At 39.7% G+C, this 27,349-nt stretch overlaps 1 protein-coding gene across 3 annotated transcripts in view; it reads right to left on the bottom strand.

Annotated features, from left to right (window-relative positions):
• Positions 1-27,349, bottom strand: part of LOC126481087 (mothers against decapentaplegic homolog 4) — a 167,435-nt gene that overhangs the window by 20,277 nt on the left and 119,809 nt on the right. For all 3 annotated transcript variants that reach the window (XM_050104589.1, XM_050104588.1, XM_050104590.1), the window contains 2 exons: positions 14,575-14,713; positions 105-235 (listed from right to left, as the gene is read on the bottom strand). In XM_050104589.1, coding sequence (XP_049960546.1) covers positions 105-235; positions 14,575-14,713 — 270 coding nt within the window. The remainder of the gene's footprint in view (positions 1-104; positions 236-14,574; positions 14,714-27,349) is intronic.

Below are 27,349 nucleotides of genomic sequence, written 5' to 3'. Positions count from 1 at the left end.
AAACAAGATGGAAGCAATATATATTGTAGGAAGAGAGATTGATGATTACTTAGTGATTACAAAAACTAGATTTTTGAAAACTGTATTTTACAGGGCATTATTACCTCAATCCAGCATGGAGTTTCCTTTATGGACTGGCGTGGGTAGTCTGGACCCCAACCCTTCACAAAACTCAGTCGTAAGATGCAAAGCCTCCTCAAATCATCGACTCCAATTCCCGCAGCTGCACTTAAACCTAAAAGTAACACATGGAAAGTCCATATTACAGACACTGAAATAATTACTACAGGTTCTTCTCATCCACTTCTGTGGTACAAGTGGTTAGAGTTCAAAAACTAACAGCTGATATCATTTTACACATGTAACTTAATTTTATTCTTCAGACATTTAGCTGTTTACAATCAAACTTTCTTCCCTAAACCAATAACAAGGTTATAAAGAGTAAGATTACTATCATAATTTTCATCCTTTAAAAGTTATATCACGTCAATAATGAGTTTTGTAGTTTCAAAATCGAACAAATACTGCTCTATTTTGTGTAAAGAGCTGCCTTTTTGATCTACAAATTCTCAGTCTACTCAGAGAATAAATAATAAATCCAACAATTATTTTTCCATGTATAAGCAACAAGAGTCTTCCAGATTTCAAGAAACATCATCACTTTATATGACCAAAACTGTCACAGGGAGACAAATGACAATGTCTATAGTAATCTAGATCAAACAATGGAAAACCAGGACGGAGGTAACAATATTATGAAAAGGAAAGTTGCTATTCACAATATAGCGAAGATGCTGAATCACAGAAAGGCACAATAAAAAGACTGTCACAAATATAACTTTCAGCTGGTAAGGCTTTTGTCAAAATTAGATGACACACACACACACACACACACACACACACACACGACTGCAGTCTCAGGCAACTGGGCCACACTGCTGTGTGTGTGTGTGTGTGTGTGTGTGTGTGTGTGTGTGTGTGTGTGTGTGTGTCATCTAATTTTGATGAAGACCTTACCGGCCAAAAGCTATATTTGTGATAGTCTTTTTATTGTACCTATCTGTGACTCAGCATCTCCACTATATGGTGAGTAGCAACTTTCCTTTTCATAATATTGTTAGAGTAATATAGACATGTACATAACATTAACAAAGTGCTGTGCTCAGCAAGCAATGCCCCCCCCCCCCCTCTAAATAGCATGAATGTGTACTCTGCAACAGAGTAGCCATGGCATTGGTGCTTAATTGGGCACTATATGGATCATCCTCCTTAATACTGAAAGCTCAGGTCTTCACAGATTGCAATTTCCTCTACAGCATGTGCTGCTTTTCAAAAACTAATTTACCCTCAACCAATGTCAACTGCTTCACTGATGTTTACCTACTTTCCAATCTCCCTTAGTCATTGTCATCAATGGCAATCCTCTACATCCCTTTCATATAGGCTATTTTCTTTCCTTTGCTCCATCCCCCCCCCCCCCCCCTTCTATTTTCGGTTTGTCCTTCCCTTAACTATTACTTGTTAACTGCCCTCTCTGTCACTTTTAGCTGCTTTGGTTAAAAAAAATTTCTTGTTACAAGCATTTAACTTTGTAATTCTCTCTCCCCTCCTGCCTTTCTCTTTTGTTTGGATTCCTGGCTAATTGTTGCAGTTAATTCCAGAACTGTCTCATTTTCTGAGTAAGGTGTAAGTTGTTAGGGTACTGGACTCACATTTTCGAGGAATAAGTGAAACAGAGCAAGTGCAGACAACTGGAATGGATGTGTGTAGTGTGGTGTTATGTTTGTGCTGGATGATGACAAGAGAAGGGAGTGTGTGAAACATGGTGCCAGCACACAGGCTACTCTTATCAAATAACACCAGGGGACTGCCATGCTCTCAGTCGGATCACCATCAACAGTATCACATGCTCTCATTCCATGAGATGCTGCACAGAAGTTTGGAATTTAATCCAGGACACTGGTGCAAAGCCTGGTGAGCAGGATCTCTTGGCACCAGCCATCTTTCCCTTTGCCTGTGGAGAAGCTAGCAATATGCCACAGTCAGGCCATATAGTTTGCTCATGTCTGTGGGGTAAGAGCTGTGTGCATTTATCATCTGCAGAGAATATCTTTAACCGCAAAACAAAGGATGCCTTTGACTAAAATGGTCTTCTAGATAAAGATGTACAATTATTGGCAACAAATCTAAATTAAAAACTACTATGAGGGGGTAAAAAAAAAAGGGGCGGGGTACAGTTGTCCCATCAGTGCTTCCACTGTTCGAAACGTTTTTGTAGTCATATGGCTGACAGCTCCTTCCTCGTTTTTTTCCTCGACTTCTTCAATGTTGTCAAGTCAGTGTCCTTTCATGACCTTTTTCATGCATACAAATTAGAAAGTCACAAAGAGCCAGGTTAGGTGAATAAGGTGCATGGGGCAATGGAACAATACCATTTTTAGCCAAAAACTGCGTAATAGAGATGGTTGTGTGTGCAGGCGTGTCGTCGTGGTGGAAGAAACAGTTTCCTGTCTGTCACAAATTGGGTCTTTTTTAATAAACACTATTGTGCAATCTTCTTAAAACTTCCAAATAAAAGGTTACATTGACGGTCTGACCTGGGGCAACAAATCCTGAATGAACTATACCCTTGGCATCATAAAAGCAAATCAGCATTGTTTTGATGTTTCATTTGACTTGACAACATTTTTTTGGATGGGATGACGACGATGTCTTCCATTGACTTGACTGTTGCTTTATTTCTGGGTCATAACCATACCATGACTCATCAACAGTAATGACATTTGACAGAAAATTTGGATCAGTTTCAAGCTGTTGTTTCAAAGCATTACATGTTTCAACTCGCCGTTCCTTTTGATTGTCAGTCAGAATCCAAGGTACAAACTTGGCAGCAATCCTTTTCATTCCCAAATCTTCTGTTAAAATTCACTGAACCAAGCTCCAAGATAACCCATTAATCTCTTACACTTGATCAATTGTCTGTCGATGGGCTGTGGGCACAAGATCTTGAATTTTTTCAATATTTTCATTGATTTGGGCAGTTTATGGACATCCAGAATGAGGTTTGGCATCAATTGACATGTCACCATTTTTAAATAGAGCAAACCTTTCGTACATTTGAGTTTTCCCCATAGTGTCATCTTGGTAAGCTGTTTTCAACATTAAAACAGTTTCAGCAGCATTTTTATCGAGTAGAAAACAAAATTTCACAGCTGAATGTTGTTCACTTAAACTTGCCATCATAAAAAACAAAACAAGAACAAAACAGCGCTAGCGAAAGCAATCACAGCAGGTGAACAGAATACGCCAGGTCGACAATACAGGCGGCACTGAACTGGCAATGAGTTGCGTTATACACGCCCAGCCGCAGAAATGTGTATTACACAAGCTCCGCCCATGGCAATGTTATTCCGTCCCCCTGTGCACCTGCACATTCACTGCTATCAGTGCATGACTACTGCACAAAAAATGAAATCACTATGCTGCCTCATCCTCTGCTCTCTCCAGACCTGCTCCCTATGGACTTTTTTTTTTTTTATTTCCAAAGTTGAAATCCCCATTGAAAGGATGAAGATTTACAATGACAGATGAGATAAAAGAAAATTCGCAGATGGCGTTTCGCGTAATCCAGTAAGAGGCGTATCAAGACTGCTTCTGGAAGTGGAAACTGTGTTGGGAGCAGTGCATCAATTGTAGAGGAGATTATTTTGAAGCAGATTGTGCACAATAAGTAAAAGGTAAGCATAGAAAAATTTTGTGGACAAAGTTCCAGAATTTTTTAAACAGACCTCGTATTAGCAAAAGGAAGTCACAGCCTATAAACATGGTGGATCAAAATAGTCAAAATAGTTTTAAAGAAGCCAAAAAGAAAATACGTCACAACCTTGAATCTCTTTTCTGGTGCCTGGCTTAGGCAAATGTAAAATCTACAAAGCAGTCATGAAATTGAAGACAGGAGCCACACCAAAATTTTTCAAGCACTGACCAATATCATTGGCTATGATGGATAAAGTTAAAGAAAGACTGAACGAAGAAGGAATCTGGAAGCCAGTGAAACCCAGTTAATGAGCTACACAACTGAGGCTGTACCTGAGCCAAATGGATCAATAAGAAGCTGTGGAGATTTTACAGAATGACCAGTATCCAATCCCTAGGCCAAAGGAGCTCTTTCAAAAAATTAGATATGGCAAATGTTTTACAAAAACTGATGTATTGGACACACATCCGCAGTGGGAAGTAGATGTAGAACTCGACAAGATGACAGTTGGCAATACTCCAGTTGGTCTGTTTGTTTAGCAGATGTTACCATTCGGCATAACAAGTGCTCCTGCAATATACTAACAATTTGTGGAAGAAATGACAAGTATGAGGGTAATCCCAAAAGTAAGGTCTCCTATTTTTTTAAAAGTACATAGACTTTTTTATTTCTACAATGGTTGACATCAGTTTACAGCTTGAACATTTAGCTTATTTTTTGACATAATCACCATTTCTGTTGATGCATTTTTGTAGATGCTGTGGCAGTTTTTATATGCCCATGTCATACCAGCTCGCCGCCATGCTGTTCAGAAAGCTATGAACCTCTTCTTTCACCTCGTCGTCAGAGCTGAATCGCTTTCTGGCCAAATGTTCTTTTAACCTAGGGAACAGGTGATAATCACTGGGCACCAAGTCATGACTATAGGGGTGGGTGGGTGATTATGTTGTACTGAAACTTTTGCAGGAGAGCAATGGTTTGCCAAGCGATGTGTGAGCGAGCGTTGTCATGGAGAATGTGTACGCCCTTGCACAACATTCCTATTTTCCGGTTCCGAACTGCCTGTTTGAGTTTTTTCAGAGTCTCACAGTACCTGTCAGTGTTAATTGTGGTCCCAGTGGGCATAAAGTCGATCAACAATACCTCTTTCCGATCACAAAAGACGGTTGTCATGACTTTACCGGCAGACCGTGTTTGTTTGAATTTCCGTGTCTTTGGTGAAGAAGGATGCCACCACTGGCGCGATTGTTGCTTGGTCTCAGGTGTAAAGTGATATGCCCCGGTTTCGTCACCCATGACTACTGACTCCAGAAAGTTATTCTGTTCAGCTGCAAGGCGGTGAAGGAATGCATGGGAAGCATCAACTCATTGCCGCATGTGGTCCTCAGTCTGCACGCGTGGCACCCATCTTGCGCACACCTTCTGGTAGTTCAATCTTTCCGGTAAAATTCTGTAAGCAGTGCTTTGGGAAACCTCAGGAACCAACATGCAGAGATCATACAGGGTGACCCGCCGATCTTCACGCATGCTTTGCTAAACCTTCAACACTGTCTCCTCAGAAATTGACGCTCTCCCGCTCCTTTGTTCGTCGTGAATTTCGGTCCGACCAGCTGCAAATTCTTTACACCACTTATGAACATATTTGACATCCATGCATGACTCACCATACACTTCCATCAATTGGCGATGGATTTCAATCGGTGCAGTGCCCTTTGCATTCAAAAACCGAATAACTGCGCGCAATTCTCACTTGGCGGTAACATCCAATGGGAGCTCCAGTCTCAACGGCTGCCAAGCCAAGACTGAGTGCCTCAGCATGGCGTGCGTATATTTACAAACAGCATGTGAAGCACTCTTCATAACAGTGTGACCAACTGCCACACAAACAGACCTCTGTACTTATAAAAAAATAGGAGACCTTACTTTTGGGATTACCCTCGTACCATACCAGAACATGCTGATTACTTGGATGACATAACTGTCACAGGCACAAACATGGATGAACACGTGGAGAATTTGGACAAGCTTTTCACATGACTGGAAGAACATGGCCTCACATGCAATAGAAAGAAATGTGAATTCCTTCAAAAACAAAGTAGAATACCTAGGCCATGAGGAATCCAGCAATCTACCAACATGGAAGCAATAAAATCTCTGACTCTTCCAAAGAATATCCAGGAACTAAAATCTTTCACTGGAAAAGTAAATAACTACAACAAATTCATCAAGTGATTTGCTGGAATTGATGGACCACTGAATCAACTTTGAAAGACAAATGCACAGTTCAAATGGACCAAGCAAGAAGCAGAAGCATTGCTTAAGCTCAAGAAGGAAATTACTTAGGAAACTAAACTGTTGCACTTTCACAGAACTAAAACTGTGGTATTAGCCACTGGTGCTTCTTTGAATGGAATGCAAGCAGTATTGTCCACAAGTATTCACATGGATCAGAAAACCTATCACTTTTACTTCCAAAACTTTAAATAAACATCAGGCCAGATATAGCACTATTCATAATTTATGAGATCAGGATATTTCACCAATACTTGTATGGAAGAAGGCATCAACTGTTTGCCAATCACAAGCCCATGGTTGCAATATTCCAGTAATGACAGTTCAGAGATAACAAAGATGGCCAGTCACATTGATGAGATATAACTAATACATCAGATACAGGCCAACAGAAAAACATTGCAAAGCTGATGTCTTATGCAGGCTGCCTGCAGGTCCAGATGAAAAATTCAGTACGTCCAAAGAATTTTGCTTGCAGATTAATGAAGAAATTAATAAATAGATCAATTCATTTTCAGTTGATCACAGAAAGTTTCGAGAAGCCATGAGCAAAGATGCAGCTTAAAAATGGTTCTGCATTATGTGAAGAACATCGCCAGACTATTTGCCAAAAGACAAAAAAATTTTTGAAGCCACGTTTTAGCAAAAGGACTGCCATCATCACCACCATGGCTTGTCACTTCTTCAGACAGATTTCACAATGGTTATCATACCCAAAAGCTACCGTAAAAAGATTTTGAAGAAACTTCACGAGGGACACAGGCGCATTATCAGAATGAAACAAATGCCAAGAATTGATTGGCGACTCCATGGAGTGTTCTGTGCACCATGACCAGATAATGGATATAATTGGAAGGAGAAACAGCATTGGTCGTATTTTTTTGTTTTATCATCCACAAAATCGATTTTCGGTCACTTAGTGACCATCCTCAGTGCTGTAATATACAATTAAAATTGGTAGGCACTGGTATCAACAAGCTTAGAGCAATCTAAGCTTGTTGATACCAGTGCCTATCAATTTTAATTGTATATTACAGCACTGAGGATGGTCACTAAGTGACCGAAAATCCATTTTGCGGATTAAAAAAAAAAAAAATGACCAATGCTGTTTCTCCTTCCAATTAAATGCCAAGAAGATATTGTTGGTGGCCAAAAATTGACTAAGAAATTGAAGAAATGGTCGTACAATGTGAACTTTGTCAAATGGCAAAACCAAACCCCAAAAAGGATCTTCAAAAGGTCCCAAACAACTGAAGCATGGGAAAGGAATTCATACTAACTACGTTGAACCATTCTGGAAAACATCCTGGTCCATATTTGTGAATGCATGTCATATTTCCGTTATATATTTGACATAACCTCAGCAACAAGCCACAACAAAAGCAGTCAAAAAAATCTTTGCTATATGATGATTCCCCAATACCACAGTTTCTGACAATGGTACAAAATTTGTATCAAAGAAATTCAAAAATTCTATGACATGAATCACACACACCACCTGACTACACCTCAATTTCACCTTGCTTTAAATGGTGAAGAAGAAAGACTTGTCAGGACTTTCAAGGACGACATGAAAAGGGCTAAGTGGGGACAAGGGAACAAGCAAGATGCTATACAGAACATTCTAATTCTTATCACACAACTCCAATTCCAAAAACTGGAAAATCACCTGCTGAATTACTTATGACAATCACCCAAAAATCACACTGTCAAGATACTTAAGCCAAAAGATGCAGCTTCTAAAACATTGTGCACAAGTTAATAGCTGTGAAAAACTAAGTGTGTTGCGTGTAAAAGAGGTGGGAGGGGGGACGGCCAAAAATAGACAGGTCAGGAAATGACATATGTAGAAAACTAAAATGGCAAGAAAAAAGGAGTAGTTACTGTGAAGAAATGCTGGGACGGAAGCAATTTACGTAATATAAGGCCAGATGGGTGGCGAGAACCAAGGCCATATTGTAGCACTAGTTCCCACTTGTTGAGTTCGGAGAAACTGGTATCTGGGGGAAGAATCCAGATGGAACATGTGATGAAACAGGTGCCGAGGTCTCGGCTCTTATGTTGTAGAACATGCTCTGCAACAGGGTATTGAGTGTTGCCAGTATACACCCTCTGCCTATGCCCTGACTGATAACTGGGTGGTAGTCAAGCTAATGTAAAAGGCCAAACAGTGTTAACATAACAGCTGGTATATGATGTGTCGTTTCACAGGTGGCTCTCCCTTTGATAATATACATCTTGCCAGTCACAGGACTGGAATAAGTCGTAGTAGGACGGTGCACAGGGCAATTTTTGCAGTGAGGACAGTCACAGGGGTAGGAGCCAGTGGGTAGAGAGACGGGTGCAGAAGGAGCAGCGGGTTTGACAAGGATATTGAGGATGTTGTGAGCATGATGAAAAGCTATTCTAGGTATGGTAGGCAAAATCTCAGACAGAATGGATCTCATTTCAGGGCATTATTTTACAAAGTCGTGACCTTGTCAAAGTAGCTGATGTATACATTCAAGATAGTAGCTGATTAATTTATTCAAGACCAGGGCAACACTGGGTGACAAGTAATGTGCACCGAAGTTGTTTTTTGGAGGGATCAGCAGTACCAGGATTGGATGTGATGACCCGGGAAATGTACATTTGAACTTCGGCTGTTGGGGTAATTACGTCCAGTGAAGGCTTAGGTGAGAATGGTGATATATTGCTCTAAAGAGTTTGCATTCAAACAAATATGTTTGCCTCAAATGCCAAGGCTGTATGGAAGGGAACATTTGACTAGGAAAGGATGGAAACTGCCAAAATGTAAGTACTGTTGTCTGTTAGTAGTTTTAATGTGGATGGAAATGTGTGTACGGCCATAGGAACCAGGATGGCTCCTTCCTAATCCAACCTTTCACGGCTCACTTGCAGGAGACATTCCTGGGATCCATAAGCCTTCAGCCCCTGTTTTGGTTTAGATACAATGATGACACCTTTGCCATATGGACTCATGATAAGGCTGACCTGTTAAAATTCCTGGAACTTCTACATACCTTCTTCCAATTAAATTTGTCATGTTCTTATTCCAAATTCCAAGCCACTTTTCTTGATGTTGATCTCATCGTCACTGAAAGCCCGCTACGCACTTCTGTTCACATTAAGAGGGTTAGAAAGTCAGTCTGGCCGACTTAGCAGGAGAGGCACCACAGCACATTTTAATTTCCACTGTCTATACTTTTACATATAAATTCATAAAACTTCGTCAGCATGACCAGGAAGGATAAAGTATTCACACTCACAGCAGTGGAAGTTCAAAAACATAACAATATAAATTTTTTATATGTGAAATTTCATCATTTTTTTCACTGACTATTGGCCGCATTTGTTGCTACAGGTACACTTTTCTTCATAAGTAAGAGAGATTCTTTGATGAATTTTGCACAGCATACAAATCATACTTACAGGTGTATGAAACTCTAGAATTTACTTACTTTATGAAGCAATGAAAAAGCTGTTACATTTTAAACTTCATGTTTAACTCAAATTTTATAGTTAATTGCAGTAAAACTTTATTTATATGTTTTTCAATGGACTACAGAAAAAAAGAGTATAAGTGTGAAACACGTATACATGAAATATAGCACCATACTATCAAATTAATTGGAAAACACAAATGAAAAATCCAGTAAATAAAAAGTTACGTTCTACAGAACATTATACAGGCTTACTAGGTACCATACTTAACAAGGATATAAAGAAAAATGTAAACCTCTACACAGAAAAAAACGTTATTTTGTAAAAAAAAAGTATGTAATTTTTGCTTGTTTTTTTTCTTTGATGCGGCAATAGCATACACTGTACCCTCAAAATGGGATAACTCTGTCATTATTTCATCAGAAACATTGTGGCACATCACAAATTGTTTCATTATTTCTAATGTATTTACTGCATTGTTAAATGTCACACTTTGTGGTGAAATGAATTCCCAGCCATGAATGGTTGTTGCCAACATCAACACACTAAACCACCGAAGCCGTAAGTAAAATTATACCTGGTCTGCAGTTGCTTGCACTGCAATTGCATCTGCATGAAAAGCAGAAGAAAAGGAAACTTACTTGGGTGAAGCTGTGGACTTCACGGCGAAATGCGAAAGATATACAACAAAATTTGCTATGGGAGCTGCAAGTCGAGGACATAAAGTTGCATGAAAATCCCTATGGAAATGGACGAAAGTACATTTCAATATGTACTCAAGAAAGTGGCTCCTCATATTATGAAGCTGAACACTCTCCTCAGACATGGAACATCCGCAAAAGACAGACTTACCATAATACTGTGATTTCTAGCTACTCTAGTTTACAGTGCTGGTATAGCGCTCTAATGCTGCAGTGCACATTGATGAAAACAATACCAGAAATGCTTGAAGCTATTTATAATGCACTGAAGGAGGAATATGTGAAGGAAAATAAATTTCATACGTACTGCAGTCATGAAAAATTTTTATTTCCACAGAAGTTGTAGATTTTCTCCTTTATTATCTTGGGGGTATATCCTGGCCATAATTCATGGCTAATAGCATCTGCAATTTTTTTATAGCTCTCTTTTTATTTTGTTTTTGTATCTGCCTCAAATATTTCCACCAATTTTGTTATATATGCGACGTACCATGTAAATTTGGGAGTCATACTGGAAAACATTATGTGTCAGACAGCTGCAGTGGTGCTATAGCTCCAAGCAGTTTATTTCTCCAAGCAGTAAATGTGAAACGAATGCTTCCTTTGATCAAATCTAAAGTGAGGCGCTAGATTTGATCAAAGAAAATTTGATAAATGCCTAACTTTGATAAAGTTCCTTATTACACTACCAAATTTTATTATAGTCTAATAGCGGCCTTACCAATCCACTTCCCAGCAATCCACTCTGAAACACTGTGCCTTAACTTGTGCACACTGTGGATATTTTGCTGGGAAAAAAACCGTATAAGTGAGAAAAAAGTATAAAAATGTATAAATGAATTTTTACTGTACCTCAATTTTTACCACAGTTTTTAACAAATTGGAAAATTCTAAAGTTTCATAGATCTGTAAGTATGGTTAGTATGCTGTGCAAAATTCATCGAAGATTCTCTCTTACTTATGAAGAAAAGTGTACCTATAGCAACAAATACAGCCAATAGTAAGTGAAAAAATGATGAAATGTCACATGTAAAAAAAAAAAAAAAAATTATGTTTTTGAACTTCCAATGCTATGAGTGTGAATCCTGAATCCTTTCTGGTCATGCTGACAAAGATTTATGATTTTATTTGTAAAAGTTCAAACAGTGGAAATTAAAATTTCCTGTGGTGCTTCTCCTGCTCCAAGTGTGGTCATTTGACATTGTACCACACTTAAACCTACTAACAAACAACAGTACTTACATTTTGATGGTTGCCATCCTTTCCATGTCAAACATTCCCTCCCATACAGCCTTGGCATTTGAGGCAAACATATTTGTTCAGATGCAGACTCTTTAAAGCAATACATCAACATTCACACCTCAGCCTTTACTGGATGTAATTACTGCAACAGTCTAGTTCAAAAGCAGATTTCCCAGGCCACCACATCAAATTTTGGTACTGCTGATCCCTCCAAAAAACAACTTCGGAGCACACCACCTGCCACCCTGTATTCTCCTGGTCTTATATGTATCAATCAGCTACTTCAACAAGGTTATGGATTCCTAATATCATGCCCTGAAATGAGATCCATTCTGTCTGAGATTTTGCCAACCACACCTAGAAGAGCTTTTTGTCACCCTCCCATCACCGCAATATTCTTGTCAGACCCTATGCTCCTCCTACACCCATCTCTCTACCCCATGACTCCTAACCCTGTGACTGTCCCTGCTGCAAGACTTTTCCTACGCATCCTTTTAACATCACTTATTCCAGCCCTGTAACGTGCAAAACTTATATTATCAAAGGGAGAGGCACCTGTGAAACAACACGTGATATACTAGCTGTTATGTAAACACTGTTCAGCCTTTCACATCAGCATGACTACCACCCAGTTATCAGTCAGGGCATAGGCAGAGGGTGTATACTGGTAACACACGTTATCCTGTTGCAGAGCATGCTCTACAACATGAGAGCCATAAGCTCAGCGCCTGTTTCACCACACGTGCCATCTGGATTCTTCCCCCAGATACCAGTTTCTCCTAACTCAACAAGTGGGAACTAGTGCTGTATCATGTACTTGGTGCTCACCACCCACCTGACCTTAATTTATGTAAATGCCTTCCATCTCAGCATTTCTTCACAGTAACTACTCCTTTTTTTCACTCCATTGTAATTTCCTACATCTGTCATTTCCTGCCCCGTCTATTTTTCACCATCCCCCTCCCACCTCTTTTACATGCAACACACTTAGCTTTTCATTCTTGTGCATGATGATTTAGTAGTAATCTCTGTCTTGCATACTACTCTGTCTTCCACCTTTAAGCTCTCAAGTTTTCAAATCTCATCTGGTGCAGTCCCCAACAGTTGGTCTTTCCTTCTCACCCTGTCTGCTAAATCTCCATTGACCCTGGGTGACTTCTCTGAGCTGTATCCATTTTCCTAAACCTATCCATCCTTTTCCTTCACTCCTCATCCTTGCCCTTCAATTCCTCTCCCAGAAGAAGGAACTACTGGTTCTGAAGGTTGTAAAAGTTAAACCTTTGTGTGAGTGTTTTCTCCTGCTGCCTCAAGGTGAGTAAATTTTTAATCTAGCCATTTACATTAATTTGTTAAGTGTGTTATGTACACATGTAGCTGGATATCAGAGCACATGTCGGTACTCAGGGGAGAAACAGGTGAAGCGCAAGGTGGAAGGGCTGTCTGTGTAAGAGAACACACTACCAAGCAGTAGTCGAGCTAAACACAACTGACCGACAGCAGAGGAAATAACAGACTAGAAAAACCACTTAAGCAACCTAGGCAACAAAGAGAGTTAAGAAAGAACCTTCACCACAATTATGTCAACAAGCCAAAAACAAAGAGAGGGAGACAATCCAAAACACTATCAGGTAGAAGAACCAAGTGGCAAGCTAGGTTGTTATTAGTTCATAGTACAGAAATGACAGTAATCAGCAATATCAGATGCAAGTACAGAACAGACTGACTGTTTGCAGGTCAGCCATATTTACATGGGGTGTGAAGAACACTACTGGCCAGCATATTTATGTGGTGAGATGGGTGGCGAACTCGTTATGAGCATGCAGTGCTGCTGTGAAACTATGTCCTCTACTGGCCACTTAGGTCCATTTCCTCCAGCGGATATTTAATTTCCGCTGAGCCTGATACCATACCTTCCTCCTCCCCCCAAAAACAGGTATGTATGGACAGAAACGCCCCGGACAGTGCTGTGGAGGTACGGACGAAGACCCATGCCTTTCGATTGCAGGCAGTGGGAAGGAAGGTGTCCGACGGCATCTATCAGTACATTGCTGGTGATGAGCATGCAAGGGGGATCCACTAATCCATATGTACATAGAAGGTATTGCTCGGGGAGAAGCTACCAGGAGCACTGGCTGTGGCGCCTCGGTGTCACCAGAATGCTTGTACTCGGGGTCAGACCTGGTTGTGGCGGCGGCGCTCGAGTCCCTTCTCTTTTTTGGAGCAACGTAACTCGCTACCCATGGGTCTCCACTACCTTTACTACATTTGAGTAATTGTAGATCATGCTGCTCAGCAGACTGTGGTTTACTTTAACAGCTGCTTTACAGCCGGCACCATCTCAAACCTCACTTTTGGTTGGTCCCCATCCTCCACAGTCGCTCCCATCCTTGTTCATTCCATCCTCTTGTAACCTCCCCCATATGTTCTAGATACCACCTAGCACTTTTTAACTCCACAATAGTTATCCCATATCTCCATTCCTTTAAATTTTTCGCATCCTTGGGTCTCTCACTGTGCTACTTTCTTAACGTATTTTGTCCCTCCTTATGGATATAGGAACCAACAACTTCCACTGTGCATATTTGCATACCTACACATTTCACCCCATTGTTCTTCTTCGCCCTCATCTCACACCCCTTCCTTGATCCTCTCAATAGTCTGGTTAGTAGTGACATATCTCCATTTACATTTACCTGCCCCATATAGGTTTTTCCATAAATAAACTAGTGGAAAGAGTGATGATGACAAAGAGAACATTTTGAAAAACACTTTGAATGTATTCATATTTTGGTATCCCAAAAAGTGACAGACAAGCCTCCATCAGATTTTTCATATCACACAGGAAAACTTCGAAGTGTGTATCTGCAAAGGTTTACTTTGCTATAGTATGTCAGGTAGTATGTATCACATGACCCCTGCCACACCTCCATCCCCAAAAATGGAGAAGACCACTGTTTCGACTCTACTAATAGACATCGATTTATGCACACACAGAAAAATCTGTTTGGTTTGCTTTACTTATTCAATACCGATTTTATAAACAGTGTTTCAATATTCACGACTTAAAATTAGATTTTTTAACTGCTATATAGAATTTGGTGGCACAAAAATTCAAATCAACATTCATTTTTTGCTTACTGATAGCAGGTGCAATGCCGCCGACAGAGTGTGGGCCTGGGATGTGCCCTGCCACGGCTGCTGCCTGAGCTGCTGCAGCAGCCTGAGCAGTCATTGCTTGCTGCTGCATCTGCTTGTGACACTGGCGTAAATCAAAAACCTGGGGGGAAAAAAAATCAATGCTCCATTTCATATTTTATCCTAACAAAAGAATCACGTAAGCACGAAAAATGGTTTGCCAGGAAATAATATTAAGAAATACATCTGGCAAATTAAGCAGCACAACACACAAAAAAAAGAACTAACACTTAAGACGAAAGATTTAGTCACTTTCACACTGAGTCATCTGTGGTGAGAGCAAGAACCAGCCCCATTACTGGAGCTGAAGGAGGCCCTATCTATTGGTTTTCATCTTCCATATACAACTTTAAGTTCCTTAATTGACTGAAAATGGGAGTTTTGAGATATAAAACCAGTCTTGTTAAAGGCAGTTGAAAGATGTGACTGTGGACTGCCACAAACTGAAGAACATCTGCTAGACTTCAGAACCTGAATGCAATCTGCCCCGACTGAGATTTTACAATATGCAGTGACAAGGATATTCTTGTAGCTACATACTGGTAAAACCAAATAGGAAATGTGATTTTAATCTATTACTATTGGTTTATTATTACAACTGTTATTGGTGAAGTATTGATATCCATATCTTGATGTATTAACATTTATAGTTGTATCCAGACCATGCCTGAGAAATGATTTGAATAAACTTATAGTATCACAGACCTTCAGCTAGGGTTGGTGGTCTAATGGTAAAATGCACACCTGGAAGATGAGAGATACAGACCTTGAAATTTTTTAGTCTGCCCCAACCCTAGTCTTCACTTCTCAAAGATGTGAATATATGTCAGGAATGACATATGGCTTGGATTTCTAGTTAAACTATAGATCTCCTTTTGCCAGTAATATTACTGGGGTAGATTAGAGTAGACAAGTCACCGAGTGGTGCCCAACTGAGAGACTTGCAGCAAGTGGCTGAACGTCCCTTTTCAGGGGTTACCAGTAAATCAGCTCATACTACTATATTTTTAGTTTTCATTTACACTGAGGGAAATGATTATCCATTTTGCACAAACTACACCATGAGTGATTTGACACCACAACAGTAATATGAGTTTCACAAGGGAAACATGTTCTTTAAGAGATACACCAAGACACGGTGAGAAGGGAAAAGGTCGAAGTTTAACATGGTGTTAACATCACAGTTATTAAAAATGAAGCACTTGCTCAGATGGATGAGAATGAAGGAGTTAATCAATAGGCCCTTGCTGACTGAACGAATCTGGTATCTCAATAAAATGAGATAAGGAAATTACAGGGAACCTAAGTCAGTACTACCATTGGAGGCACTATTACTTCCAAGTAAGAGTCAAGTGTTATAACAACTGAACCACAGACCTTGCTATGAGAAGAATTGGAGAAAATATGAGTACAAAAGTGCAATGAAACATCAATGTGACAGAGAAATGTTGAAAGTCAGTACCCTGCTTTTAAATATTATGAATATTAACTTGGAAGACAATAAAGTCGTGTTATGTTACATTATAAATGCATCAGAGGGTGTCTAAATGCTAAAATCTACGTAACTGAAAATGGGAAGGTAATAAAATCACATAATTTTTATCGATGTTCTGCTGCAGAACTGATTTTCCAATAGAAGCAAACTGTCAAGTGTACTTGCAGACCACTAAAAATAGAAGCTGAATCGATGGTAATCATATTCCCGACAAGAAGAAATTCACAATTAGATGATCCCATCATGTTCTACTTGGGGTGACACAGACAAATGAATTCTAGGGAAAGTTTACAAAATAATTGAATAAAATTAAAACTGAAGAAAATATTTAACAAAGATGCTGGTCTGCAGTAAGTGTGGCACTGTATGCACCACTAACAAAAATAGTCCTGGTATGAATGGCAAAGAAGGAAAACACTATCACATAAGACAATGAATTAAGGGCTAGTAACATCAAAAACAATAGACTGTGTATAAAGGCTCACACTGCCATTAACAGCACTGCATTTATGCTACCAGAGATACACCATTTTACTTAAATTACAGTAAAACCAGTAAAAACAAACTCTGGATGGTGTTATGTAGGCAATGTGACCAGCCACGTGTGGACAGCTCATTGCACATTGCAGGGAAGAGTTTGCACAAGTAGCCAACATGTACAGGGCTGGGCAACTGAGAAGGGGTGCTTACAATCTCACTGATACACTGAGTGGATGGTCTTGTAATCCTGCTGGACATACAGGTGCATCTCTTGAAATAATTATGCACATGTCCGGCAAAGTTGCTAGGAAACACTGTGTGGAAGCACTTCTATTATCTACAAAGCCACAGCTTTATTATCAAGTGAAAAACTGGCCCTTTATCTGATGTCAGAGCTGCTTCTCACCACTATTCACTTGCTTGTAAGTGAATATTTTGCTACAAAAATGCAAGTGCTGGGCATTCATTAGAGTTCCTTCAACATTGTAAGGCACCAGACAGTTATGTATCATGGATCATAGATCTACAAGGCCTGAGCAGGAAATGCAATCATTGTGGCAGTCAGATTCCTCTTTAGCTGAAATTTTGCGTATTGCTAGGACTTTCAAGATTTCTAAATAGCTCAGGCTTTCATTTCCTGACTGTAAGATATTAGAATTGTCATCTCGATCCGCAAATGTGGTGAAACTTAGTCCATCTGATGGTGAAAATACAAAAATGTGCAATTCAGGTAGCAGTGGAGTGGCACCCATTTGAACGGACAGGAATCAGACTCAACACCATAACAATTTTTCCACCTCAGTTTAGCAAAATTGTTGCAGACTGCCCAGTTGTTCTGATTGTTTTCATATACATGCCAGACATAGTTGCTTACATTATAATGATGTTTGTCAAGTGTTTTTGCCAGTGTCGTACAGCAGATGTCCGTCAGAGCTAGCTGCGCCATCAGCAGTTGAATGCACCAATGTAAATGAGCAACATCCCAGAGTCAAGGGTAGCATCATGCTATTTTATGATGTCAGCAATGGTTCACGGCCTTCCCATTTATTCCTTTTTAAACAGGGCATTGGTTTTGATGATTAATCACCGTACATATTTCAGTTTGGAATCCCCACCCTTAAAATCAGTAGCAGCACAGTTGTGGAATTACATTCATAGTGAAATTCTGACACAAGACCAGATATTTCTGGAATTAATGTGTAAATCAGTAATCTTTCCTTGTGGTAGCAGAACAGTTACTGGAAATATTTTTCACCTACATGCATATAAATCCCTTGTATTTTCTATCCAGTACTACACCCAACAAAATAAGAATACCATTCAATGTGCTTAAGTGGACTCTTCATATCTCCAATACGCTCCCTTGTTTTCCCCAGGCCTGGGAAACAATTCTAATTTTAGCACCTACATTGCTTTAAAAGAGTTCGCAGTGTCAAAATTAATTTTTCAAAGCCCACACAATACCTTTAGCCTCGAATGACCAGGTTAATGGAGAATTGGATCACTTAGAGGAGTTAAAAATGCTATCCTCAAGTACTTGTAGCAGATGGGTATTACATTTAGTCATTGTTCGCAAGTCAGAGGGTGCTTTATGCCTTTGTGGGGACTTCAAATACATGGTAAACACTCGGTCAATTGTGGTCTCATATTCACTTCCGATTCCTGATGAGTTATTTTCAAAATTGGCAGGGGTGGGGGTGGTCAGCATTTCTCCCAAGATTGATCTTTCAGAAGCTTATTTTCAACTTCCAAAGCAATTTTGGTATTAAATACTCCTTCTGCTTTCTATCCATATACCAGATTGCCTTTTGGCATCAGCAAGCTTTCAGAAATTGTTGGAAAAAACTACTGCCAATATCCCACAGTGAACGAACTATTTGGATGCTTTAGTAAAAACAGGAAAGACTCAGGAGAAGCTTCTGTTGAATCTCTGGTTAGCATTTTCAATTCTTTTGCAAGTTGATTAAAGTGTAACTTGTTGAGATGCTCCTCCTTTTAGTCTTCAATTAACTGTACAGCATATATCCTTAGTCAGGATGATGATAACCCAACATCAGAGAATGGGACAGCATTTCCCATATTCCTACACCAAAGAATGCAAAGGACCTGCAGGATTTTATATACAATAGTGCATTTGTTTAATCAACTGAAGAGAAAAGGGGTCCCTTTATAGATGTCTGCAACCTATCACCAAGCATTTCTTAAACTGAAGGAATGTCGCCAAACTGCATATTTGGTTAATCTTTGATCAGCCTCATTTACCTCATCTGTTGACTATAAACATGTCACCATGCTCTGTTGTCATAAGTATCACAATGGTTCAGAATGGCCTTTTAAGAGGCTAACCCCGAAATTTATTCCCAAATACAAGAGGAAGCTTTCGCAATTATCTTTTGTATTCAGATGTTCCTTGTTTTACTGCATGGCAGTCTGTTTCAACTTTTTACGGATCACAAGCTGTTGTTACCTAAATGAACATCTCGCAGGTTACAATGGTTTTTTTTTTTTTAAAAAAACATCAAGTTACCATTATACCATACATTATTGTACATCTGTTCAGCATGCAAATTTACCTAGAAATGTTGTCATGATGCCTTATGGATTCTAATGAGGAATTTGATAAACAAGAGAACGTTTGCTGTCACAGTGATCACAACTGCAACAGTCAGTGGAAGATATTCCCAACACTTCTGGAGATGTCACAGTGACACTATGCTTTTTGTTATTTCAAATGTGTCTTACTAGTGAGTCAAGATGACCGTCAGTATTGAGTGATGATTCCAGAGGTTCTGCACTTAGTATATTGCAACTACTGCAACAACCCCACTGGAGCATTTCCAGAATGAAAATTCCAACCTGTCAATGTGCATTGGCCACAGGTCAATGAAGATAATGTGCATGTGACTCAACATCGCCAAGCTTGTCAGATGCCTCAAGCTGTGGCCCCTACCAGCTGTGGCTTGTGCCTACCCAGCTGTGGGATCAACTGCACAAGCATTTTGTGGAGCCATTCTATGGAGTCATACAGCTGATTTTAACACATCTGTTCTCACATCTCATTTATCATCAAAAAACAAGACCACAGCAGGAATAACTCTAAGGACCTGGCCATCATTTTTTTTCTAGTGAAGGATCTCATACAGGCTCTCATCACTGACAATGAACCGCAGATTGCATCTGGTGGTTTCCAATGGTTTTGCACCCGGAATGGAAGAAGCATAATACATTGTGTGAAGGTTGAAAATGCAGATGGGAAAAATATTTAGTTCCTTGTCTATTGATTCTGCACTACTTTCCTTTCCATCCTCTTACAAGGTGACACCTATACACAATCTAAGCCTGGAAGAAGACTTGCATGGACACTCTATTGTCCCTTGGTAGATTTGTTGCAGCCTCCATCGGTACAAGAAGAAACAGCAACAGCAGAAGCAGCAACAGCACATCTTTTGAGGTAGGTGCTCCTATCTGGGTGTGCATGTTCGAACATACACATGGCAGGATGTATGGCTCACTTTCGAACAGGGCTGCCATTTGGTCCTGGTGGCTACTTCTCGAGACGTCCTCCGCTGGCAATGGAACCAGCTCCTTTGGTGTCATCCGGCCAGACTCTGTCTCAAGATTTGCCAGACTGGTGGAATTAGTCCACCATCCTCAAACCAAGGTCTAACATCAACTGACATGGTGTCTGGTTTCAGGACTACATCCCAGGTGGTGGCACCTGGAATTCCTGGATTTCCAGCTGTCATTATCACTCCTACGGATCTGGACCAGAGCAAAAATAGCCGCCCCCCAGCCTGCACTGAGCCTTCTCCAGAGCTAGTGGCAAGCCGCAAGTCAGAACCACTGTCATCTCCTGCCTCTCTGATGTCAGACGGAAGTGACTTCCTTACCACTTGCAGCACCTGAAGAAGCACCCCAGCCTTCACAGCAGGCTATGCCCACCTCTTACTCCCTTGCATTGGCCAGAATGGTTCGGGCCTTATGGGCCAGTTCAAGGGGGAGGACTCTTGTGATTCCAATGGATGTACTAACAGAGCAATTGATATAATAATGCATACATATAGTGAGATCATTAGACGCAGTGCAGAAGTATACACCAGCCAGCACCAGGTCACATACGATCAACACCATACAGGTACCATATTTACTCGAATCTAAGCCGCACTCGAATCTAAGCCTCACCTGAAAAACGAGACTCGAAATCAAGGAAAAAAAATTTTCCTGAATCTAAGCCACATCTGAAATTTGAAACTCGAAATTCAAGGGGAGAGAAAAGTTTTAGGCCGCACTTCCAAATCAAAACAAAGTTGGTCCATTGTAATATGAGACACAATTTAGGTCGAATGAATGACGACACAGCTACAGTAGTTTGGTTCGAGTTGTAAGCTTAGCAGTTAAGCTTTACCAGGTAGCCATTGCTACGTGTCAGGTGCTCCATCCGTATTTATGCGGGTACCCTTCCTTTTTCACGTGCTTCGTCTAGTTTGAATTGGTTGCTTACTTTTCTTTGATCTGATACGTGCCGTTCTCTTTGTTATAGGTGTTTACGTAACTCTAAGCTGAAAATGCATTATTGTACTGTGTGATGCATTGTTTGTCGCATTCTGATAATGAGTGTTTACGACCTGTCGCCGCTCGCGGCATGGCTTGCTTTTGTGCGCCCTACCGCCGCTTCCAATTAAAAAAAAAAGTGAGGAATCGTCTCATTAGCGAAACAATGGCAAGAGACTGCTATTTGTTGTTACTTACACTGCTGCTTTCTTTGATAATGATCAACAAGAACCAAATAATAGACTGCGTGTGACAGAAGATGTTGTGGAGAGTTTAGCAAAAATTTTTCCCCGTTTGAAAATCTTTGCAGATGCCACTTCAGTACATTACATTCTGCACAGAAATTAGAGTCATTTTAGATTTAAAAATCTAGTCCGTTGTCGTGCTTCATTTCTGACTGTATCACTGTTAGGCATAAGAATAATACGAATATAAACATGACACAATACGTATATTCTTCCGTGTTTGCTGTTGTCTCACTCTAGTTTCGTAGTTTATTAGGCAGACAGGATTTAAATGAGATAGCAGCAAACACGAAACAATACATGGCAAAATGTTTATATTCGTATTATTCTTATGGTGAAGAGAATACTGCATGTGATTCACATTTCATCAGGTTACTATTACCAACCATCTCTTCTCACAGGTAGGAAAAAAATTCAGAACGTAGAGTTGGCCATATTGACAAACATCCCAAACAGTTTTGCCAGTCAGATTTTCGTAGTACATTGAAATTCTGCTACATTCGAAGATGAACAATACGGAATTTGTATTTACTTCGTTGGATAATGTATGAAAATGCAGTGGTCGAAATTCGAGGCGGAGAAAAAAGCTCGTCTTCTACCTTTTTTTAAATTTATTTACTGACGCAGAGGTTTTGGCGCCAGTATTTATCATTGTGCCTGCAAAGCATGCCTATGTAGCGCTACATATATTCAACGGCAGGAGTTAGTTGTGGCGGCACCTGCCAACATTTTACAGAATTTCCGTTTACTTTGCACTCGATTCTAAGCCGCAGGCGGTTTTTTGGATTACAAAAACTGGAAAAAAAGTGCGGCTTAGATTCGAGCAAATACGGTATTTGAGTGCTTCCCAGACAATCTTGCGCACAGTTTTCTCCTGCACTAAAAATTGAGTTATTCAACCAGCTTCTGTAGCACTATTGGCTAAGAGGTATTCACTTCCAGAAGTTTTTCCCTTTGTGTATTCTGGTACAGTAAGAAGCTGTTACTTCCTATGATTTATTTGTAAATAATTTATGCAGATCATAAGAAAGATGGAGAATCAGGTGGCCAAGGATCTTCACATAACTGGAGCAATGAAAGATAATGTCAAGAACAGGACACTGTTGAGGAGGTTACTTGAGGCCAAAAACCTTCTGTGGATTGCGGGATCACGAGAGTATGAGTGTGTAATTTGTACTTAAAATCTGTGTTGTTGAAGAAGCAGACTTACACCAGTTGGCAATGTGAATTTACAAAAACAAGGTTAATTAACCTGGCCATAATAGGCCAGCAATGATATTTGACGCAATGTTTCATAAACAACCACTCCATTATGCCTCATGCGTCACAGCTGCAACAATATTGCAACACGCCAAAATCATGGTTACTATGTAAGGTAATCATAGTTAAAATATTTTTTTAATTGTACATTGATGAACCTGAATCAGAAAATGTACTAAAATTTTTTCTAACTTTGTTAAGACAAGTGGAGAGCCTGTACTTGTAGGGAAATTTCAAAGTGCAGTGAACAGTGATAGCAATAAGTGTAATATTTTTATCTTTTTAGAAGATACGAAGGATGAAAATAAAAAGTAGACAACAGAGGCACAAGTTACTCAGAATGGAGTACTGATGGAGAATGCTATGTGCAGCTCTCTATGTTGACATAAACATGATGGAACTTCCTCTATGGAGTAATGGACAAGGGTTAAAATGCATACTAACCAATACACATTACTTTATTTGCAGTTTTGTTTCATAATTTCAGCCACTTAAGTACAGCAACCCAACACCAGTGACTTTAGAGATATAGATGGTAGCTGGTCTCAAAATTGGCCACAATGCCCTTAACACATACCACTCTTTTTTGTTACTGTCTGTTCTCTGTCCACAGCCTTGTTTCATCTTACTTCAAATCTTTCCTGTCATTTCTCAATGTTTCATCTCTGTTCTTATCATCTTCAGTACATATATATTTTCTTAAACTGGGTTCTGTCTTACTCCACTCTTTCTGCTGCCCCTCTTGTTGAGTTCCAAAACAAGAAATAATATAATTCCAAAGATTCAAGCTTTATACTCTCTGGCTTTGATGACTAGCCTATTCTCTTACATACAGGGGAATTTGTTAACATATTCTACAAATAAAAGTAAATGCCAGCCATGAACAAGTCTTTCAATATGACAACCGTAGTGGAGGGTGTCAGTTTTGCTTATTTTTATTTATTTTATTTTATTTAAGTGTCAAGTTCCGTAGGACCAAATTGAGGAGCAAATCTCCAAAGTCATGGAACGTGTCAGTACATGAACTTACAACATAGAAAGTAATAACAGATAAAAATAAATGTTCATGAACCTGAAAGAAAATCAGACCATAAGTTTAAGCAAACGCTATCAGCAATACAATGAGAATCATCTTAATTTTTCAAGGAACTCCTTGACAGAATAGAAGGAGTGACCCATGAGGAAACTCTTCAGTTTCGATTTGAAAGCGTGTGGATTACTGCTAAGATTTTTGAATTCGAGTGGCAGCTCATTGAAAATGGATGCAGCAGTATACCGCACACCTTTTTGCACAAGAGTTAAGGAAGTCCGATCCAAATGGAGGTTTGATTTCTGCCGAGTATAAACCGAGTGAAAGCTGCTTATTGTTGGAAATAAACTAATATTGGTAACAAGAAATGACAATAAGGAATATACATATTGAGAGGCCAATGTCAAAATACCCAGACTCATGAAAAGAGGTCGACAAGAGGTTCGTGAACTCACACCACTTATTGCCTGAACCGCCCGTTTCTGAGCCAAAAATATCCTTCTAGAATGGGAAGAGTTACCCCAAAACATAATACCATATGACATAAGTGAATGAAAATAAGCAAAGTAGACTAATTTACGTGTCGAAATATCACTCACTTTCGATACCATTCGAATAGTGAAAATGGCAGTATTAAGTCCTTGAACAAGATCCTGAACGTGGGCTTTCCACGACAGCTTACTATCTATCTGAACACCTAGGAATTTGAACTGTTCAGTTTCACTAATCATATGCCCATTCTGTGAGATTAAAACGCCAGGTTTTGTTGAATTGTGTGTTAGGAACTGTAAAAACTGAGTCTTACTGTGATTTAACGTTAGTTTATTTTCTACAAGCCATGAACTGAGGTCATCTACTGCTCTACTTGAAACCGAGTCAATGTTGCACACAACATCCTTTACTACCAAGCTAGTGTCATCAGCAAACAGAAATATTTTTGAGTTACCAGTAATACTAGAGGGCATATCATTTATATAAATAAGGAACAGGAGCGGCCCCAACACTGATCCCTGGGGCACCCCCCCCCCCCCACTTGACAGTACCCCACTCAGATCCCACATCACAGCCATTATCAACATTGTGAATAATGACTTTTTGCTGCCTGTTGCTAAAGTAAGAGGTGAACCAATTGTGAGCTACTCCCCTTATTCCGTAACGGTCCAACTTCTGGAGCAATATTGTGTGATCAACACAGTCAAATGCCTTTGTTAAATCAAAAAATATGCCAAGCGTTCGAAACTTTTTGTTTAGCCCATCCAGCTGCTTATCTACTCAAGTAGCTTCTCATCAGGCATCACAATCAAATCTCCCACATCACACCTTTCTACAGCAGGAAAATCTGAGGCAGTAGCCAGGAATGAACCCATAACATCCCCATCGCCAATTGATGCCAGCAGCCATCACACTACCGAAGCAAGCTTAATGTATACTTACCAAGTGTGAGTGCAATACTTACGACAAATGAAGTGGGAGACATAAATATGGCTTAAGACTTAAACTGATATTTAAGTGTGTTAAACATACTGCAATGTTGTGACTGGAAGCATGTTACACAAGAATGAACTGTAAACCACATGTGGTTCACCAATGTGAACTGCCATACGGATAAACATTTATTAGGTACCGGTAGGTTACTATACAAAATGGTGACAGAGACATACATATAATTAAACATTAAATAAGGGTTAATATCATACAATTACTTAAATCTTCATAAAACGTGAACTTGGAGCTATCTGACACATTAGTAATTAACAAATAAAATACAATAAGAAAGAGTGCCTTGAAAGTATCAGCAAACCTCTATAATTAATACGGGAATAACATGTATTTGGAAAACACATAAATGACTGCTTAGGAGATATGCAGTTTGTAGTGTTTACTGTGCTGCAAGACTCCTCCTTCGCGCAAAATGAACCAGATTGCACACGTGACTGAGGAACTATTTGTTGTGCCATATTAATATGTGATTGTTTTTTGATCTTCAGCGGTTTCCTTAGACTGTGACAAATTTTACTAAAGTCGATCAACTCAGAGGCAGCAGCTTTGAGATATGTAACAGATATGTTCTTGTATTATATGGTCCGACACAAGAAACTGATGCTGCAAGTTTGTGTACTGGGCAAATATGTTAAATTAGTAGTGACCATCTTCAAAGCAGAAACCATTCAATTAAACGTTCCACTCACTACCAACAACATTTCTACAGGCTGTTTCTAATTAGTGTATAGAACTGGTCCACCAGTTTTCCTTTCGGCAGAGGGCAAGAGCACAGGCATAATAAACTGCCTGTCCATTTCCACTAAGTTTATTTGTTTGATGTAATGGGTCGCTATGTAACAATAGATCAAGCCTGAAAACAGCCCCACATTAATAAGCCACAAAAAATAGTTCCTTAATGAAGCAAACTGGATTGATTCTTTTGTACCGAGATAGTATAAACTGCTGCACCCTGGATCATTTAATTGTATTAATGCAGGCAAATGACAGATCTTCTTAACACACCAGCACGTAGTTGTTTATACACACATTACTTTTCCTTATTTCTTAGTTTTTTTAAAGATGAAAGCAGTAAGAGATATGACAAGATATGACCACGGAAAAAAATACATTCAATGCTTGAAGCGATCTTAACAGCATCACAAGGAAGTATAGAGAAAATATCCTAAGAAAACTAAGAAAGATAATGAAAAATCCAAGAGAGTACAGAGACAATGTTACAAGAAAATCTAAAGGAATACCACGAATGAATGAGGAGAGAGTTGGTAAACAGCAGCAGAACATGGGCCAACTCCATGAAGATATGAGCAAGCTGGAAGTGAAGATAACAAGAAAAGCCAAGGAAGATACTAGGGGAGTTAAAACTGAATTAGAAGGGGAGAGGGGGATGGGGTTGTTTGGGAGAAGAGACCAAACAGCGAAGTAATAGGTCTTATCAGATTAGGGAAGGTGGGGAAGGAAGTGGGCCGTGCCCTTTCAAAGGAACCATCCCACCATTTTCCTGGAGTGATTTAGAGAAATCACAGAAAACCTAAATCAGGATGGCCGGACACGGGATCGAACCGCTGTCCTCCCAAATGCAAGTTCAGTGTGCTAACCAACGCGACACCTCACTCGGTAGAAGGGAAGATGCAAGGAGTAGACACACATCATGACCAACAGATTAAAGTAGTAAAAAGGTACAACAATAGTGTAATGTTACTACTAATGGATTACGAAATAGAAAACTGAACTGGGTGTAAATTTAAAGAATGTGGCAGTGTTGCAGAGGCAAGAAGACAATCAGAGCGTCATGGAAGGGATTAAACATTTACAGGAAGAAATATTCCTAATGGAGAATAAAACCAAAGAGACTGATAAGAGAATTAACAGTACAACCTTGAAGACGGCAAAAGGTATCGTTGTTATACTGCTGAACAGTGATAACAAGCATATTCAGGTTAACATGGGGCAAAAGTGTAAACCAAGGGGGAATTGTACACAGTGATATTTACCAAATAGTTACAGGAATTTTTTACAGCAGACTTTAAAGATGAATACGTGGTGTCACCTCCAGACATCACACTTGCTAGGTGGTAGCCTTTAAATCGGCCGCGGTCCGGTAGTATATGTCGGCCCCGCGTGTCGCCACTATCAGTGATTGCAGACCGAGCACCG

Source organism: Schistocerca serialis, chromosome 5, assembly GCF_023864345.2.
Source record: "Schistocerca serialis cubense isolate TAMUIC-IGC-003099 chromosome 5, iqSchSeri2.2, whole genome shotgun sequence".
In the NCBI taxonomy this organism is placed as follows: Eukaryota; Metazoa; Arthropoda; class Insecta; order Orthoptera; family Acrididae; genus Schistocerca; species Schistocerca serialis.
This window is presented reverse-complemented; position numbering and strand designations above follow the sequence as displayed.